The sequence below is a fragment of the Macaca thibetana genome, chromosome 2 (assembly GCF_024542745.1).
Source record: "Macaca thibetana thibetana isolate TM-01 chromosome 2, ASM2454274v1, whole genome shotgun sequence".
Lineage (NCBI taxonomy): Eukaryota > Metazoa > Chordata > Mammalia > Primates > Cercopithecidae > Macaca > Macaca thibetana.
In genome coordinates, this window is record NC_065579.1 from 14,613,855 (window position 1) to 14,630,844 (window position 16,990).

Below are 16,990 nucleotides of genomic sequence, written 5' to 3' on the forward strand. Positions count from 1 at the left end.
GGCAGCATTTCCTGAGCAGAATTAAATATTGTCTTGGAAGAATCCCTATGCCTGTCCTGTTCATATAATATTATAATTTGTGTACATTAGGATGGTGGTAAACAGTGGCCAGGTATGAACAAGAAGAGCAAAATGTGAGCAAAACATAGATGAGAGCACCAGCTGGAAGCCATTAGAATCAGGACATGCTCTTTAGATGAACCAATTCTTGTTTGAGGTCTAACAGGGATGACTTATTCCAGGGTTAGCAAATAAGATTCGAAGGAGGTAGTGCTTTAAGAAGTGTGGTCACATTAAATGATCGCAGGTTTGTCAGTCCGTTTATACTTGGATGTGCAGGAATTTGTTTTGAAGAAGTAAGTTCTGAGTAAATGAAACATTGAAATATGTATATTTATGTGTATACATATATATTTTACTCTTATGTAATAATTTACATTATATGCCTAAAGAATTGAACTAAAGCATTAAAAAGAAAGACATTTGATAGCAAATAAAAGAGATACACTGATGGCAGGCTTAAAGTCTGAGGAGGGTTAAAAGTAATCCTAAAACAATTTCTTGTGAACCAGAGTCAGTCATCTTTTTAAAGGGAGTAGGGATTATTTTATCATATCTTAAGAATAAATGTATTAGTATGACCAGATTTAACTCTCTTGGTGTAAAGCAAAGTCAAGGAGGGATAAAATTTGAGCATTAGTAATGGTTAGAAGAAGGAAATTAGCTCAGAACAGGAAGCTACTTTAAAATTATATTCAATCCTTCAGGGAAAGGATGTTGATAATATTTGAGAACAGGTAGCAGGTGAGAACAGAAAAAGACTAAAGAGTTATATTACTAAATAGGGAGAAATTTTCCCCCTGGAAACCAGACATAAGTACATGAATATTTAAAATATTAACCTGTAAATATGGCCCTTTAATATGGTTCAACCTCATGTTTGTGTTAAGTGAACTTATCTGTAATATGTTAATATTTCTTTGACTCCCTTCATCAGAGTTCCATGGGGAGTCCTTTGACAAGACCAACACCACGATCACCAGCTAACTGGTCCAGTCCTCTTACTTCTCCTACCAATACATCACAGAATACTTTATCTCCAAGGTAATAAAAGGATGATTTTTCATGATGGTTTGTATTTGTAAATTCCCTTTTTTTTTTTTTTTTTTTTTTTTTGAGGCAGAGTCTTGCTCTGTCCCCCAGGCTGGAGTGCGGTGATACGATCTCAGCTCACTGCAACCTCCACCTCCCAGGTTCAAGCAATTCTCCTGCCTCAGTCTTCCAAGTAGCTGGGATTACAGGCGCACCCTACACCCGACTGATTGGTGTATTTTTGCTAGAGACAGGGTTTCACCATGTTGTCCGGGCTGGTCTCGAACTCCTGACCTTAGGTGTTCTGCCCGCCTCGGCCTCCCAAAGTGCTGGGATTACAGGTGTGAGGTACCACCCCTGGCTGTAAATTCCATTCTTAAGAAAGGAAGCATTGATATAATTCAAGTCAATTCCTACTTGACTTAAAAGGTCTTAGAAAAGTAGAAACTTAGCACATTAAAAAAATTCAAAGTTTATTTGAAAGCCAGCTACTTAAATGATAATGTATAGGATATGGAATTTTTTAATAAGTGGAAAGAAAACCTACCGACAGCTTTTTGAAATAAATTACTGTTTATTACGTTAAATGGCATAGTTATATTTCTCAGAGATGCTGTATAAATCCAGTAAATTGCAAATTGTGTCTTTCGATTACATTATACTACTCAGTATAAGTGGTGATGAGGTCAGTTATAATGATGAGTTTAAAAAATTAAGCTTGCAAACAAAACATAAATAACAAATAGGGGAGGGCTGAATATATAATGAATATATGGCATATTATATATGTGTAATATATAATGAATTACATATATAATAAATCACATATGAATTACATGTTTATATAAAATAAATTACATATATAATGAATTACATATATAATATGTCATATTTATATATTTATGACATATTAGGTCATATTATGCTTTTCATATTCAGAATGATTTATTTCATATTCAGAATGATTATAACTGATTTATATTCATATATTATATATTTATTATATTTTTCTATATTTAACACTATTTTTATATTTATTATATATTTAACCCTTCCCTATTTGTTATTTTTATGTTTTGTCTGTAAGCTTAATTTTTTCATTATATATGTATTGAATTAGATATAATTCAATACATATATAATATCTATGTAATTCATTGTATATATAATGATATAGATAACAAATGTCATATTCATTATATATTATATATATAAATATATATAAAATAAATAGTTATACATACCTCTGAGGAAAAAATATGACTCAGATTGGTCCTTAATACAAAATAAAAGATGTGTACAATTTTCACACACTTGTGCAATTCAAGCATGAGCTGTATTTCAAATGACGTTCTTGACTGCTTAGTAGACTAAAATTTTATTTCCTTTTCCTAGCCTTTTGAAAAATTGTTTGCATAGAAGTTCGACATCACTGATCATTAGAGAAATGCAAATCAAGCCCACAGTGAGATACCATCTCACACCAGTCAGAATGGTTATTATTAAAAATTCAAAAAATAACAGATGTCGGCAAGGTTGTGGAGAAAAAGGAACACTTTTACACTTTTGGGAGTGTAAATTAGTTGAACTATTGTGGAAAATAGTGTGGTAGTTCCTCAAAGACCTATAGACAGAAATATCATTTAAGCCAGCAATCGCACTACTGGGTATATACCGAAAGGAATATAAATCATTCTGTTATAAAGACACATGCACATGTATGTGCACTGTAGCGCTATTCACAATAGCAGACACATGGAATCAACCTAAATGCCCATCAGTGATAGACTGGATAAAGAAAATGTGGTACGTATACACCATGGAATACTGTGTGGCCATAAAAACAAAATAAGATCATGTCCTTTGCGGAGACATGGATGGAGCTGGAGATCATTATCCTTAGCAGACTAATGCATGAACAACGACAAAAAAAAAAAATACTGCATGTTCTCACAAGTAGGAGCTAAATGATGAAGACACATGAACACATAGAGGGGAGCAACACACACTGGGGCCTACCAGAGGGCAGAGGGTAGGAGGAGGGAGAGGATCAGGAAAAATAATTAATGGACACTAGGCTTAATACCTGGGTGATAAAATAATCTGTACAACAAACCCCATGACACATGTTTACCTATATAACAAATCTGCGCATCCTGAACACATACCCCTGAACTTAAAAAGTTTTTTTAAGAAGGAGTTGGGGCTGGCTGTGGTGTATTCCATGGTGTATACGTACCACATTTTCTTTATCCAGTCTATCACTGATGGGCATTTAGGTTGATTCCATGTCTTTGCTATTGTGAATAACGCTGCAGTGCACATACATGTGCATGTGTCTTTATAACAGAATGATTTATATTCCTTTGGGTATATACCCAGTAGTGGGATTGCTGGCTCAAATGATATTTCTGTCTATAGGTCTTTGAGGAATTGCCACACTATCTTCCACAATAATTCATTCACACCTGTAATCCCAGCACTTTGGGAGGCTAAGGCGGGAGGATCACTTGAGGTCAGGGTTCGAGACCAGTCTGACTAACATGGCAAAACCCCATCTCTACTAATAATACAAAAATTAGCCAAGCGTGGTGGTGCATGCCGGTAGTGACAGCTACTCAGGAGGGTGAGGCAGGAAAATCACTTGAACCCAGGAGGCGGAGGTTGCAGTGAGCTGATGTTGTGCCACCACACTCCAGACTAAGTCACAGTGCAAGACTTCATCTCAAAAAAAAAAAAAAGAAAAAAAGAGTTGGTATTTACAGTTAATAGCTTCATGGTCATTAGCCATATATTATAGTGTGCTTCATCAAGTTATTCATTAAAAGTATTGGATAATACATCGACATCTGAGAAAAATATATTGCAAACATTTCCTACCCTATTTTTTCTGTGTTCTACATATATGATAAATTTGGTAGCTAAATTACAGCTTCAGTTGAATTTCAGCGTTTGATTATAAAGTTCATGTCTATAACATGATATGGCTCACACTTGCAATCCTAACTGTTTGGGAGTCCAAGGCAGGAGGATCACTTGAGGCCAGGAGTTTGGGACAAACCTGGGCAACATATTGAGACCCCATCTCTACAGAAAAATTTGTAAAAATCAGCCAGGCATGGTGGTGTGTGTTTGTAGTCCTAGCAACTTGGTAGACTGAGGCAGGAGGATTACTTAAACCTAGGAGTTCAAGGCTGCAGTAAGCTATGTTCGCACCACTGCACTCCAGTCTGGGCAGCAGCAAGACCCTGCCCCTTAAAAAAAAAAAAAAAAATTGGCACAGTGGCTCACGCCTGTAATCCCAACACTTTGGGAGGCCAAGGTGGGCAGATCACCTGAGGTTCGGAGTTCGACACCAGCCTGGTCAATATGGTGAAACCCCGTATCTACTGAAATTACAAAAAAATTAGCTGTACGTGATGGCAGGAGCCTGTAATCCCAGCTACTCGGGAGGCTGAGGGAGGCTGAGGCTGGAGATTCGCTTGAGCCCGAGAGGCAGAGGTTACAGTGAGCCAAGGTTGCGCCATTGCACTTCAGCCTGGGCAACAAGAGTGAAACTCCATCTCAAAAAAAAAATTATGTTCAGTATTAAAAATCCTCTACCTTCTTACAAATTTATGTTAAAATACATTTATCTCTTCTTCAAGCAGTACCATTATTGGGAGTTAATCACAGAGATTGGTAAACTTTCTGTAAAGGGTCGAGTGGTAAATATTTTAGGCTCTTTGAGTCATGGTCTTTGAGTCTGTTCTCAACTCTGCTATTGTACGAGAACAGCCATCGGCAATAGAAATAGAAAACAGCCATAGACAATACCTAAATAAATAGTCATGACTATGTTTAATAAAATTTTATTTATGGGCCGGGCGCAGTGGCTCACGCCTGTAATCCCAGCACTTTGGGAGGCCGAGGTGGGCGGATCACCTGAGGTCAGGAGTTCAAGACCAGCCTGCCCAACATGGTGAAACCCCGTCTTTACTAAAAATACAAAAATTAGCCGGGCTTGGTGGCTGGCGCCTGCAATCCCTGCTACTCAGGAGGCTGAGGCAGGAGAATCACTTGAACCCGGGAGACGGAGATTGCAGTGAGCCGAGATTGTGCCATTGCATTCCAGCCTGGGGGACAAGAGCAAGATTTTGTCTCCAAAAAAAAGAAAAAAAAATTATTTATGAATACTGACATTTAAATTTTATCTAATTTTCATGATTTTTTTTGTTTTTTTTCAACCATTTAAAAATGTGAAAAACGTTCTTAACTTGCAAGCCATCATAGTTTGCTGACCTCTGGTTAATCAGAACATTTTTCAAGGTAGAAAGACAAACCAGTTATTAAGGACTGTGCATTGTAGAGTAACTGTAAGGTGTCCTTGGTGGAAGGACAAAGAGACATGTACTTTATATATAGCTGCTATTTTTTATTTTGCTAATGATGCTCTGAGGATATACATTCTCTAATCTTGTCTTTATAGATATCCTTATATAATCTCCTCAGATGTGTTTGTATTTTATAACTACACTTTAGTAAAAATTAGTGTCGTCTTTTTCATAGTGCATTTGATTATGACACAGAAAATATGAACTCTGAAGATATTTATAGCTCTCTTAGAGGTGTCACTGAAGCAATCCAGAATTTCAGCTTCCGTAGCCAAGAAGATATGAATGAGCCATTGAAAAGGGATTCTAAAAAAGACGATGGCGATTCAGTAAGTATTTTAATATCCTTACTTTGCAGACTATTTCATTGTTCATTAAGCATTATTTTAATTACATTTTGCTTTCTGTCATTTTCGAATATGCTTTTCTATGGGTCAGTCACTCTACAAGTATTTACTGAGTATCTGCCACATACCAGGCACTGTTTGAAGCATTAGATTTATACGACAAAATCACTGCCTTCAAATTCCTTTTAGATTGTCATATAGAGATGAATATTATAGAGTTTTAGGATAGAATGTGCTTTAGAGGAAAGTGAGTCTGTTTTAGATTTTGTGGTCCAAGAAGGTCTCTCTCCAAAGGTAGCATTTGCATTGAAACCTAAATAAAGCCACATAAAATCTAGAGGAGAATTCCATGAAATAATCAGCAAATCCAAAGACATTTAGATGTGAACAAGCTTTGTATAGTTGAGGACTAGGAAGAAAGCCAGTGTAGGTGGACCATTGTGAGAGAAAAGGAGTGGAACATGGGCCAGATCACTTTGAGTCTTGTAAGAACACATAAGGAGTTTAGAATTTTTTTTTCCCTGTTAGGTGTAGTGATAGTAATTTGCATCATCAGTTTGTGTGGCTACAGTTAAGAATGTGTTTTGTTTTTTTAATAATGTGCAAAGTGTTTTATTTCTCTGGTGTGCAAGTAACTGACTCTCAAGTATTTTTAAAAACACAAAACATCATTACATTGAAGCAAGAATGTTATAATCTACAACATTCTTACATATTTAATATTATTGACATATTTGAATATTGTTTATTGCTTCTGCCATTATACACAGAATAGTTTTTTACTTTGCTCCTTCTCAGACTTGTCTCTGACAGCTTAGACTTTTCACAAAATGAGCCATCCCACCGGTTCCTATGGAATTCATTGTTTCTCAATGTTTGCAAAGTTACAGAAAATCTCCAAAGGACTTCTTCCTCTGCCTTCCTGCCATCTGTCCTGCAGTTGTTTTTCTCACTGTGCCTATCTGGCAGAGCTAGATTGTGGTCAGCCTAGTAAACTGGCTGCCAAAACCAGCTTATCACTGATATTTGAGGTTCCCTACTCTTCAAAGCTGCATATGGTAGCAATCGCAGATCGGTAAGAATCACTGCTTCACTGAGACTCAGTTTTGTTTTGTTTTTTTTCAGACACAGCATGGTACAGGGTAGGGCACTCAAATTGTGAATTTTGGCAGAATGAGTTCAAATCCCAGTTCCTGTCAGTTACTAGCTAATCAGGTGATACCTCTAAGCTTCAAAGTCTTCATTAAGAAAATAGGGATGTCACTGCTTACCTTAAAAGTTGTTGTGAGTATAATAAATACTATGATTCTATTCAGCTTAGACCTCTTTCCTGAGTTCCACATTCACATTCAGCTGCCTGTTTGGACTCCTGGTCTTCTCCCCTAAAGCTGCTCTTTCCTATCTTAGTTAATGGCAACCCTAGTTGCCTAGTCAAAACCCATGGACAAGAGTTTGTTGAGTCCTCTGTTTTTCTCATCCTCTATACCAAATCTGTCAGGAAATGTGCTGACTCCACTGCAGAATGTATCCAGAATTCAGCCTATTCTCACCACTGCCTTTCTGGTTTGAGCCATCGTCTTCATCATTTCTCTCACCTGGATTATTAAAATTTGTCCTCCTTGATTATGCCCTTGACCTCCTATAGTACATTCCCACTCTCACTCAACTCTGTAGGAAGTCTCTGTCTCAGAGTAAAAACCAAAGTCTACACAATACACTTTTTTTCTGTTACCTTTCTGGCCTCATGTCCTGCTAGTTTCTTCCTTGTTCACTCTGCTTCTGCCACACTGGCCTCCTTGCTGTTCCTTGAACTTACTATGCATGTTCCTGCCTCAGGATCTGTGTATTGGCTGTTTTCTCTACCTGAAACACTCTACCTCCAGAGAGCCCCTTGGCTAAAATTCCCTTACTTCCTTCAAGTGTTTACTCAAATGGCTTCTCAGTGAACCCTACTCATCCTATTTAATCTGTGAACTGTCCTCCCACCTCAGCATTCATGATTCCTTCTTCTGACATGTCATATACTTTATTCATTCATTGAAGTTTTTTTTTTTTTTTTTTTTTCGTCTGTCCCTCCACTAAAATATAAACTCCATTGGGGTAGACATCATTCTCTCTTTTGCTCACTGATGTATTCCCAATGCTGTGAACAATGCCAGGCATTTAATAATAGGTGCGTAGCAAATATTTTAAGAATATTTGTAAAGCGCCTAGCAAATGGCTTGGCACATAGTTGCCCAGTGGATGGTGGTGATGCTGATACTCATGGTAGTAATCATTTTGATACCAGTATTTGTATCAATATTCATATTCATATTTTGGTAAGTACATTAACGTACCCAAATTCTTTTGGCATCCTTCCAAAAGTTATGCAGGCCTTTTAAGCCTTTCTTTTTTTTTTTTTTTCCCTCCTTAAAGCAAGCCTTTTAAAATTTGATTTTACTATGCTTTGTTGACATACTATTGTATGATATACCGTTACTTTAATAATGGAATCTGGCAGCTTGTAGTGCTGTGTTGCTTATGAAAGTTCTTTCATATCTTTAACTGACATGGAGAAGCTGCTGGTAATCACACTGTACATATTGTCTGGTCAATTCATTGGCAAAGGAACTGTAATAATCATTAGAGGCACCATTCTTTTACGGTTCTTATTTGCCTTCACAGCTGTAGTTTATATGTTTAAGCTTTGACATCTGGAATATAAATTGTAACTCATAATATTGATTGCCATTACTTAAATTTTTTAGCTGGTTATTGTTATCTTTTTAAAATTGTCTTTTAAGCAGTAGAGAAATATCTTTATAGAATGTTAAATAGATACCTGCAAATGAGTTAATTTGCTGTGCCTTCTCCTTGCCATTGATAGATGTGTGGTGGTCCTGGGATGTCTGACCCAAGAGCAGGAGGTGATGCCACTGACTCAAGCCAAACAGCTCTCGATAATAAAGCTTCATTGCTTCATTCAGTGCCTACTCACTCCTCTCCACGCTCTCGAGACTATAATCCATATAACTATTCAGATAGCATCAGTCCCTTCAACAAGTCTGCCCTCAAGGAAGCCATGTTTGATGATGATGCTGACCAGTTTCCTGACGGTATGTTCTGGGTCACACTGCTACTGTCTGTTTTGGAGAACCTGGTAATCGATGAAGTAGAAGAAATGCATATGCTCTTTTATTATAACTCCCAAAAAGCAACAATTTTTAGAATAAGAATGTTTTCTCCCGTCTTCTAGGAACTCATCTCTAGTGCTTTGGTCATTTTCTACCCCTGAATGAGAAACAGGGTAGTCATCTTGAGATCATGATCAAAGTCAAGAAAACCTTAGTTACCACCCAGAAATAACTAAAACCAATTGTAGCTTATACATTTACTTTATCTCCAGACACAATTTATTTGATCATTAATTTTTATACCACGATGACAAAACCTTTGAAGAAATACCCATTCTTTATAGTAGCCCTTTAAGCATGAAATCATCAACTTTTTTATTAGTAAAATACATTTCAAGGACGAAATATAAGGAAAGTTACCATTAGGATTTGGATTTGGGTAAAATGGGCTTAGTTCTAAGCTCTAACACTAAGCTGCATAGCCTGTCAAGATGGTTAACTTTCCCGAGTCTCAGTTATCACCTCCAAAAGAGGATGATGATGATTATACCACCTGTCCTAATCCCAGTGTGCAGTAAGATGCAGGTAAGTTATATAAAAATTGATACTATAGTACAAAACACTACGAATGTTTTAGTGTTTTGTTTAAGAGACTAGGTGTCACTCTGTTGCCCAGTCTGGAGTGTAGTCGCTGAAATATAGCTCACTGCAACCTTTTCCTCCTAGGCTCAAGCGATCCTCCCACCTCAGCCTCCTGAGTAGCTGGGACTACAGACCACCATACTCAGCTAATTTTACCTTTTCAAATAAATTTTCTATAGAGATGGGACCTCCCTGTGTTGCCTAGGCTGGTCTTGAACTCCTGGCCATAAATGATCCTCCCACCTCAACCTCTCAAAGTGCTGGGATTATAGGTGTGAGCCTCTGTGCCTGTCCTAGTTATTTTTTATAATAAGGAAACATATCTTTTCTTAATTACTTAATTCATTAATACTTTTTTAAAGATTCTAGTACTATATAGTAATACATAACTATACACAGATAAACTTGAAAGTCTTTCTGTCAACACTATCCCATGATTCTATATTCAGGTTTTTCTTTATTCCTATAATGTTGCTGTCAATGAACATATTTCTGCCTAAACCTTTATGCCCATAAATAAGTAATTCTTTTTGTGTGTGTCAAGAATCTTAAGAACAATCAACGGCCGGGCGCAGTGGCTTATGCCTGTAATCCCAACACTTTGGGAGGCCGAGGTGGCTAGATCACTTGAGGCCAGAAGTTCGAGACCAGCCTGACCGACATGGTGAAAACTTCTTTACTAAAAATACGAAAATTAGCTGGGTGTGGTGGCACGCGCCTGTCATCCCAGCTACTCGGGAGCTGAGGCAGGAGAATCGCTTGAACCTCCCGGGAGGTGGAGGTCTCAGTGAGCTGAGATTGCACCACTACACCCAACCTGGGCGACAGAGTGAGACCCTGTCTCAAAAAAAAAAAAAAAAAAAAAAACAATCAAGATAATTTGCTTTTAAGAGATTTCTAGAGATGGAATTGCTCACTTAAAGGATAGGTGAATTTAAAGTTTCAGACTTACTTCCTATTTACATCTCAAAATACTTGGCTAGTTTAAGTAGTGCTGATTTTCTCACCAACACAGAATGTTTAAAAGTTTTTATGATTGTGATGGAATGTGTATTTCCTTGATTATTAGATATTGAGGAATTAAATATTAGAAATCTTTTTAAATTTAAAAAATTTTTATTAATGAGAAATAGCTTCATTTGTAGTTCTTTGATTACTAGCAAAGTTGAGGAGTGTTTTTATTACCTTCTGTTTAATATATCACAAATATCAAAAAGCCAAAATTATGACAATTTACCAAACTAAGTCCAAATTGCATAAGGATATAGAAAATTGCCCCAATTATAGGCTTTGATGTGTTTTAATCTGTCACAAATAGTTGACTGTCTTGCTGAGGTTTAGTTATGATAGCGGTGTAACATTGGTGAATAAATTGGACATGGCATAAAAGTATCCACTGAACACTATGTAGTAGCATCAGCCTGGTAAATTGATACTTAGCTTCAGTAGCACTAATTATTTAAAAATCATTTATGCACATAGGTCACAAACTGTCAAACTAAATGTCAACTGACTTTTCTTGCCTCGATTGTACTATAAATATGTATTTTTTTCATCTTAAAATGATCAAGAACTTAAAAATTGGGAGAACTTTTTCTTCCTGAAATATTTGAAAGTAAATTACCAACCTGATGCTGTGTCACCCTAAACGCTTTAGGATTTATTTTCTGCAAAGACATTCTCCTGCATAACAACAAAATACTCATCAAAATCAAGAAATTAGCTAGCGCCAGTAGTCCCAGCTACTCAGGAGGCTGAGCCAGGAGGATCCTTTGAGGCTTGGAGTTCAAGGCTACAGTACACTATGATGATGCCTGTGCAGAGTCCTATACTAAAGCCTGGACAACAAGTGAGATTCTGTCTCTAAAAAACTAATAATTACCAAAAAAAAAAAATTTTTTTTCTTTTCTTCCCCCTAGACCACAGAATTTTTAAAAATTTTTTTAAATCATGAAATTATCATTGGTATATTAATAACGACCTAATCCTTAAACCCCATTAGAATTTGCCAGTTGTCCCAGTAATGTCTTTTTTCCAATTTTGTTTTGCTGTGTTAAAATACACATAAAATTTATTATCTTAAGCATTTTATATATACAGTTTAGTGATTTTAAATATATTCATACTGTTACACATCCATCACAACCATCCATCTTAGTTAATTCTTTTCAAGCTGTAAAACTGAAACTCTATACCCATTAAATAGTAACTCCCCAATTCCACCCTCCCTCCAGCCCTTGGCAACTGCCATTCTCTTGTCTGTCTCTCTGATTTTTGTCTACTCTTAAGTACTCTGTATAAGTGGAGTCATACATTACTTGTCATTTTGTGACTGGCTTATTTCATTTAGCGTGGTACGCTCAAGGTTGATTCATGTTGTAGCATATGTCAGAATTTTCTTCCTTTGTAAGGCTGAATAATATTCCATTGTGTGTATATGCCACATTTTGCTTATCCGTTCATCCATTGATGGACACTTGTGTTGCTTCCAAGTTTTAGCTGTTATGAATAATGTTGCCGTGAACATTGGTGTGCACATACCTCTTCAACACCCTGTTTTCAGTTTTGATGGGTAAATACCCAGAAGTAGAATTGCTGGATCATATGGTAGTTCTGTTTTTAATTTTTTTAAGACACTGTATTGTTTTCCATAACAGCTGTACCATTTTACGTTCCCACCACCAGTGCAGAAGGGTTTCAGTTTCCCCGTATCCTCACCAATACTATTTATTTCATTGTTGTTGTTGTTTTATAGTATCCATCTGAATGGATGTGTGGTGATATCTTATTGTAGATTTTGTTTTTGTTTTTTTTTTTGAGACGGAGTTTCGCTTTTGTCACCCAGGCTGGAGTGCAATGGCATGATCTCGGCTCACTGCAACCTCCGCCTCCCAGGTTCTGAGTCGCTGGGATTACAGGTGTGCACCACCATGTCTGGCTAATTTTTGTATTGTGGTAGAGACGGGGTTTGTTCATGTTGGTCAAGCTGGTCTCGAACTCCTGACCTCAGATGATCCACCCGCCTCGGCCTCCCAAAATGCTGGGATTACAGGCTGAGCCATTGCACCTGGCCCTCATTGTAGTTTTGATTTGCATATCCCTAGTGATTAGTAATGTTGAGCGTCTTTTCATGTGCTTATTGACCATTTGATTACCGTCTTTGGAAAAATGTCTTTTCTACTCCTTTGCCCATGTTTGAATCAGGTTGTTTATTTTTGTTGTTGTTGCAGGAGTTCTCTGTATATTCTGGATATTAATACCTTGTCAGATATATGATTTGCAAATATTTTCTTCCATTCTGTGGGTTGCCATTTTACTCTGTTGATACAGTTTTTTGAGACACAAAAATTTTTAATTTTCATTAACTTTAATTTGCCTATTTTTGTTGTTGTTGCCTGTGCCTCTGAGGCTGTATATTACATTCTGTTGTTCTATGTGTCGGTCTTTATGCCATTAAAATGCTGTTTTGATTACTGTAGCTCTGTAGTAAATATTGAAATCAGGAAGAAGTATGAGTCCTCTAGCTTTGTTCTTTTTCAAGACTGTTGTGGCTATTTGCTGTCACTTAGGATTCCTTATGAATTTTAGGATAATTTTTCTATTTCTGTAAAAAGTGTCATTGGGATTTTGGTAGAGATTGCACTGAATCTGTAGATGTCTTTGGATAATATTGATATCTTAACATTATTAAGTGTTCTAATCCATGAAAATGGGGTGTGCTTCTGTTTATGTATATCTTCTTTTATTTCTTTCAGCAGTCTTTTCTAGTCTTCATTGTACAAGTCTTTCGCCTCGGTTAATTCCAATGCACAGTCATGCAGCTCATAACATTTCAATGTCCGACTCCATTTATGACAGTGGTCCCATAAGATGAAATAGAGCTAAAAAATTCCTATTACCTAGTGATATCATTGCTGTCATACCATCATAGTGCAATGCATTACACATTTGTGATATTGCTGGTGTAAACAAACCTACTGCACTGCCAACTGTATAAAAATATAGCACATACAATTATGTGCAATACATAATACTTGATAGCCATAACAAACGACTGCGTTACTGGTTTATTTATTTATTTTTGAGACAGGGTCTTACTCTGTTGCCTAGGCTGGAGTGCAGTGGCATGATCTTGGTTCATTGCAGCCTCACCCTCCTGGGCTGAAGCTATTCTCCTACCTTAGCCTCCTGAGTAGCTGGGACAACAGGTATGCACTACCATGCCCAGCTAAATTTTTTTGTAAAGTTGGGGTTTTGTGATATTGTCCAGGCTAGTCTAAAACTCCTGGGCTCAGGCAATCCGTCTGCTTTAGCCTTGCAAAATGCTGAGATTGCAAGGCATGCGCCACCATGCACAGCCTGGTTTTAGTATTTACTATACTTTTCATCACTATTTTACAGTGTACTCATACTTATTTTTTAAAAAAAAAAAAAGTTAATTGTAAAACAGCCTCATTTGGGTCCTTCAGGAGGTATTCCACAAGAAGGCATTGTTGTCATAGGAAATGACAGCCCCATGCATGTTATTACCCCTGAAGATCTTTCAGTGGGACAAGATGTGGAGGTGGAAGACAGTGAAGTTGATCTTGACCTTGTGTAGGACTAGACTAATGTGTGTGTTTGTGTCTTAGGTTTTAACAAAAAAGTTTTAAAATTTTTAAAATCTTTGATAGAAAATGGCTCCTAAAAGAAGAATGTGAAGTGGCTCATGCCTGTAATCCCAGTACTTCAGGAAGCCAAGGTGAAAGGATCTCTTGAGGTCAGGAAATTGAGACCAGCCTGGCCAACATAGGGAGACCCATCTCTACAAAAAAATTTTTTTTTAAATGTAGCCAGGGCGCCAGCACATACCTTCAGTCCCAGTTACTTGAGAGGCTGAGGTAGAAGGATCACTTGAGGACCAGGAGGTACAGTGAGTGCACCACTGCACTCCAGCCTGGGCAACAGACCAAGACCTTTTCTCAAAAAAAAAAGAAAAAAGGATGTAAAGAAAGAAAATATTTTTGTACAGTTGTACAGTGCGTTTGTGTTTTAAGCAGAGTGTTACTACACAAGAGTCAAAAGATTTTTAAAAATTTGTTTGTAAAGTACAAGTGTTATAGTAAGGTAAGATTAATTTATCACTGAAGAAGGAAAAATCTTTTTGTAAATGTAGCATAGCCTAAGTGTATAGTGTTTATAAGTCTTACGGGAATGTCCTAGGCCTTCACTTTCACTCACCACTCACTGATTTCACCCAGAGCAACTTCCAGTCCTGCAGGTTCCATTCATGGCAAATGCCCTATACAAGTGTACTATTTTTTATCTTCTATATTTTTACTGTACCTTTTCTATGTTTAGATACACAAATACTTACCGCGTTACAGTTGCCTGCAGTATTCAGTACATTAATATGCTGTACAGGTTTGTAGCCTAGGAGCAATAGGCTATCTTTAAGTTCCTTTTTAGAGTGTTCATTGTTAATGTATAGAAATGCAAATTATTTTAGAGTGTTGATTTTTGTGTCCTACTGCTTTGCTGAATTCATTTGTTCTAATTTATAGCCTAGGTATATAGTAGGTTATAGCGTTTGTGTTAATATACTCTGTGAAGTTCACACAGTGAGGAAATCACCTAACACATTTCTCAAAACGTATTCCAGTTGTTAAGCAACACGTGACCATATTTTTTTCTGATTGATGCTCGTGAAATGGAATTATTTTTGTAAGTTCCCTTGTAGATTGTTCATTGTTAATGTAGAGAAATGCAAATGATTTTTGGGTATTGATTTTGTGTCCTACTTTGCTGAATTCATTTATTCTAATTTTTGTGTGTGGAGTCTAGAGTTTTCTAAATATAAGATTGTATTATCTGTGAACAGAGATAATTTTGCTCCTTCCTTTCCATTTTAGATGCTTTTTTTTTTTTTCTTTTTCTTGCCTGGTTGCTCTGGCTAGAACTTTCCATACTATGTTGAATAGAAAAGGCAAAAGCGGGTGCTGTTACCTTGTTTCTGATCTCAGAAGAAAGTATGATGTTTACTGTGGGTTTTTCATATATCACTTCTATTATTTTGGAGTAGTTTCTTTGATTCCTAGCTTATTGAGTGTTTTTTATCAGGAAAGAATGCTGAATTTTATAAAATGCTTTTTCTGTAAGCATGGAAATGATTGTATGTGAGGATTGTTCCTTCATTCTGTTAATGTGGTATATTACATTGATCAATTTTTGTATGTTGAGCCATCCTTGCATTTAGGAATAAATCCCATTTGGTCATAATGTATAATCCTTTTAATATGCTGCTGAATTTGGTTTGCCAGTATTTTATTCAGGTTTTTTGCATCAGTGTTCATAAGGGATATTGGTCAGTAGTTTCCTTTTCTTATAGTATCTTTGTCTGGCTTTGTATCAGGGTAAGCTGGCCTCATAGAATGAGTTAGGAAGTGTTCCCTCCTCTTCCGTATTTCAGAAACATTTAAGAAGGGCTAATATTAATTCTTCTTTAAATGTTTGGTAGAATTCAACAGTGAAGCCCTCAGGTCCTGGACTTTTCTTTGTCAGGAGATTTTTTATTACTGATTCAGTCTCCTTAATAATACAAAGATTTATTCAGATTTTTAAATTTCTTTGTGATGTAGTCTTTGTAGGTTTTGTGTTTTGAGGAGTTTATTTCATCTGGGTTATCCAGTTTGTTCATAATACTCTTTCATAACCCTTTTTGTTTCTATAGAATTAATAGTAATGTCCCTGCTTTCATTTCTGATTTCAGTAATTTGAACCTTCTCTCTTTTTGTCTTCGTCCATCTAGCTCTGGGGTTCCAAGCCCAGGCTTGGGACCAGTACCAGTCTGTGGCCTGTTAGGAACCGGGCTACACAGCAGGAGGTGAGGGGCAGGCTAGTGAGTGTTACCACCTGAGCTCCGCCTCCTGTCAGATCAGCAGCAGCATTAAATTCTCATAGGAGCGTAAATCCTGTTGTGCGAGGGATCTAGGTTGCACACTCCTTATGAGAATCTAATGCCAGGTGATCCGAGGTGAAACTGTTTGATCCCGAGACCATCCCCTGTCTGCCCTGGTCTGTTGAAAAATTGTCTTCCACAAAACCAGTCTTAGTGCTAACAACGTTGGGAACTGCTAATCTAGCTGAAGGTTTGTCAACCTTTTTTATCTTCTCAAAGGACCAACATTTGATTTCATTGATTTTTTTTATTTTCTGTTATTCTGTTCTCTATTTTGTTGCTCTCTGCTCTGATCTTTATTATTTTCTTCATTCTGCTAGCTTTAGGTTTAGTTTGTTGCTTTTTCTAGTTGTAAAGTTAGGTCGCTGATTTGAAATATTTCTCATTTGTTTATTTTTAACTTTTAGGTTTGGAGGTACATGTGAAGGTTTGTTACATAGGTAAACACATATCACAGGGGGTTGTTGTACATATTGTTTCATT

General features: G+C 36.8%; 1 protein-coding gene across 50 annotated transcripts in view; it reads left to right on the forward strand.

Annotated features, from left to right (window-relative positions):
* CLASP2 (cytoplasmic linker associated protein 2) overlaps positions 1–16,990 on the forward strand; it is a 222,363-nt gene that overhangs the window by 169,817 nt on the left and 35,556 nt on the right. For all 50 annotated transcript variants that reach the window (XM_050779319.1, XM_050779320.1, XM_050779327.1 and 47 more), the window contains 3 exons: positions 998–1,104; positions 5,641–5,794; positions 8,682–8,910. In XM_050779319.1, coding sequence (XP_050635276.1) covers positions 998–1,104; positions 5,641–5,794; positions 8,682–8,910 — 490 coding nt within the window. The remainder of the gene's footprint in view (positions 1–997; positions 1,105–5,640; positions 5,795–8,681; positions 8,911–16,990) is intronic.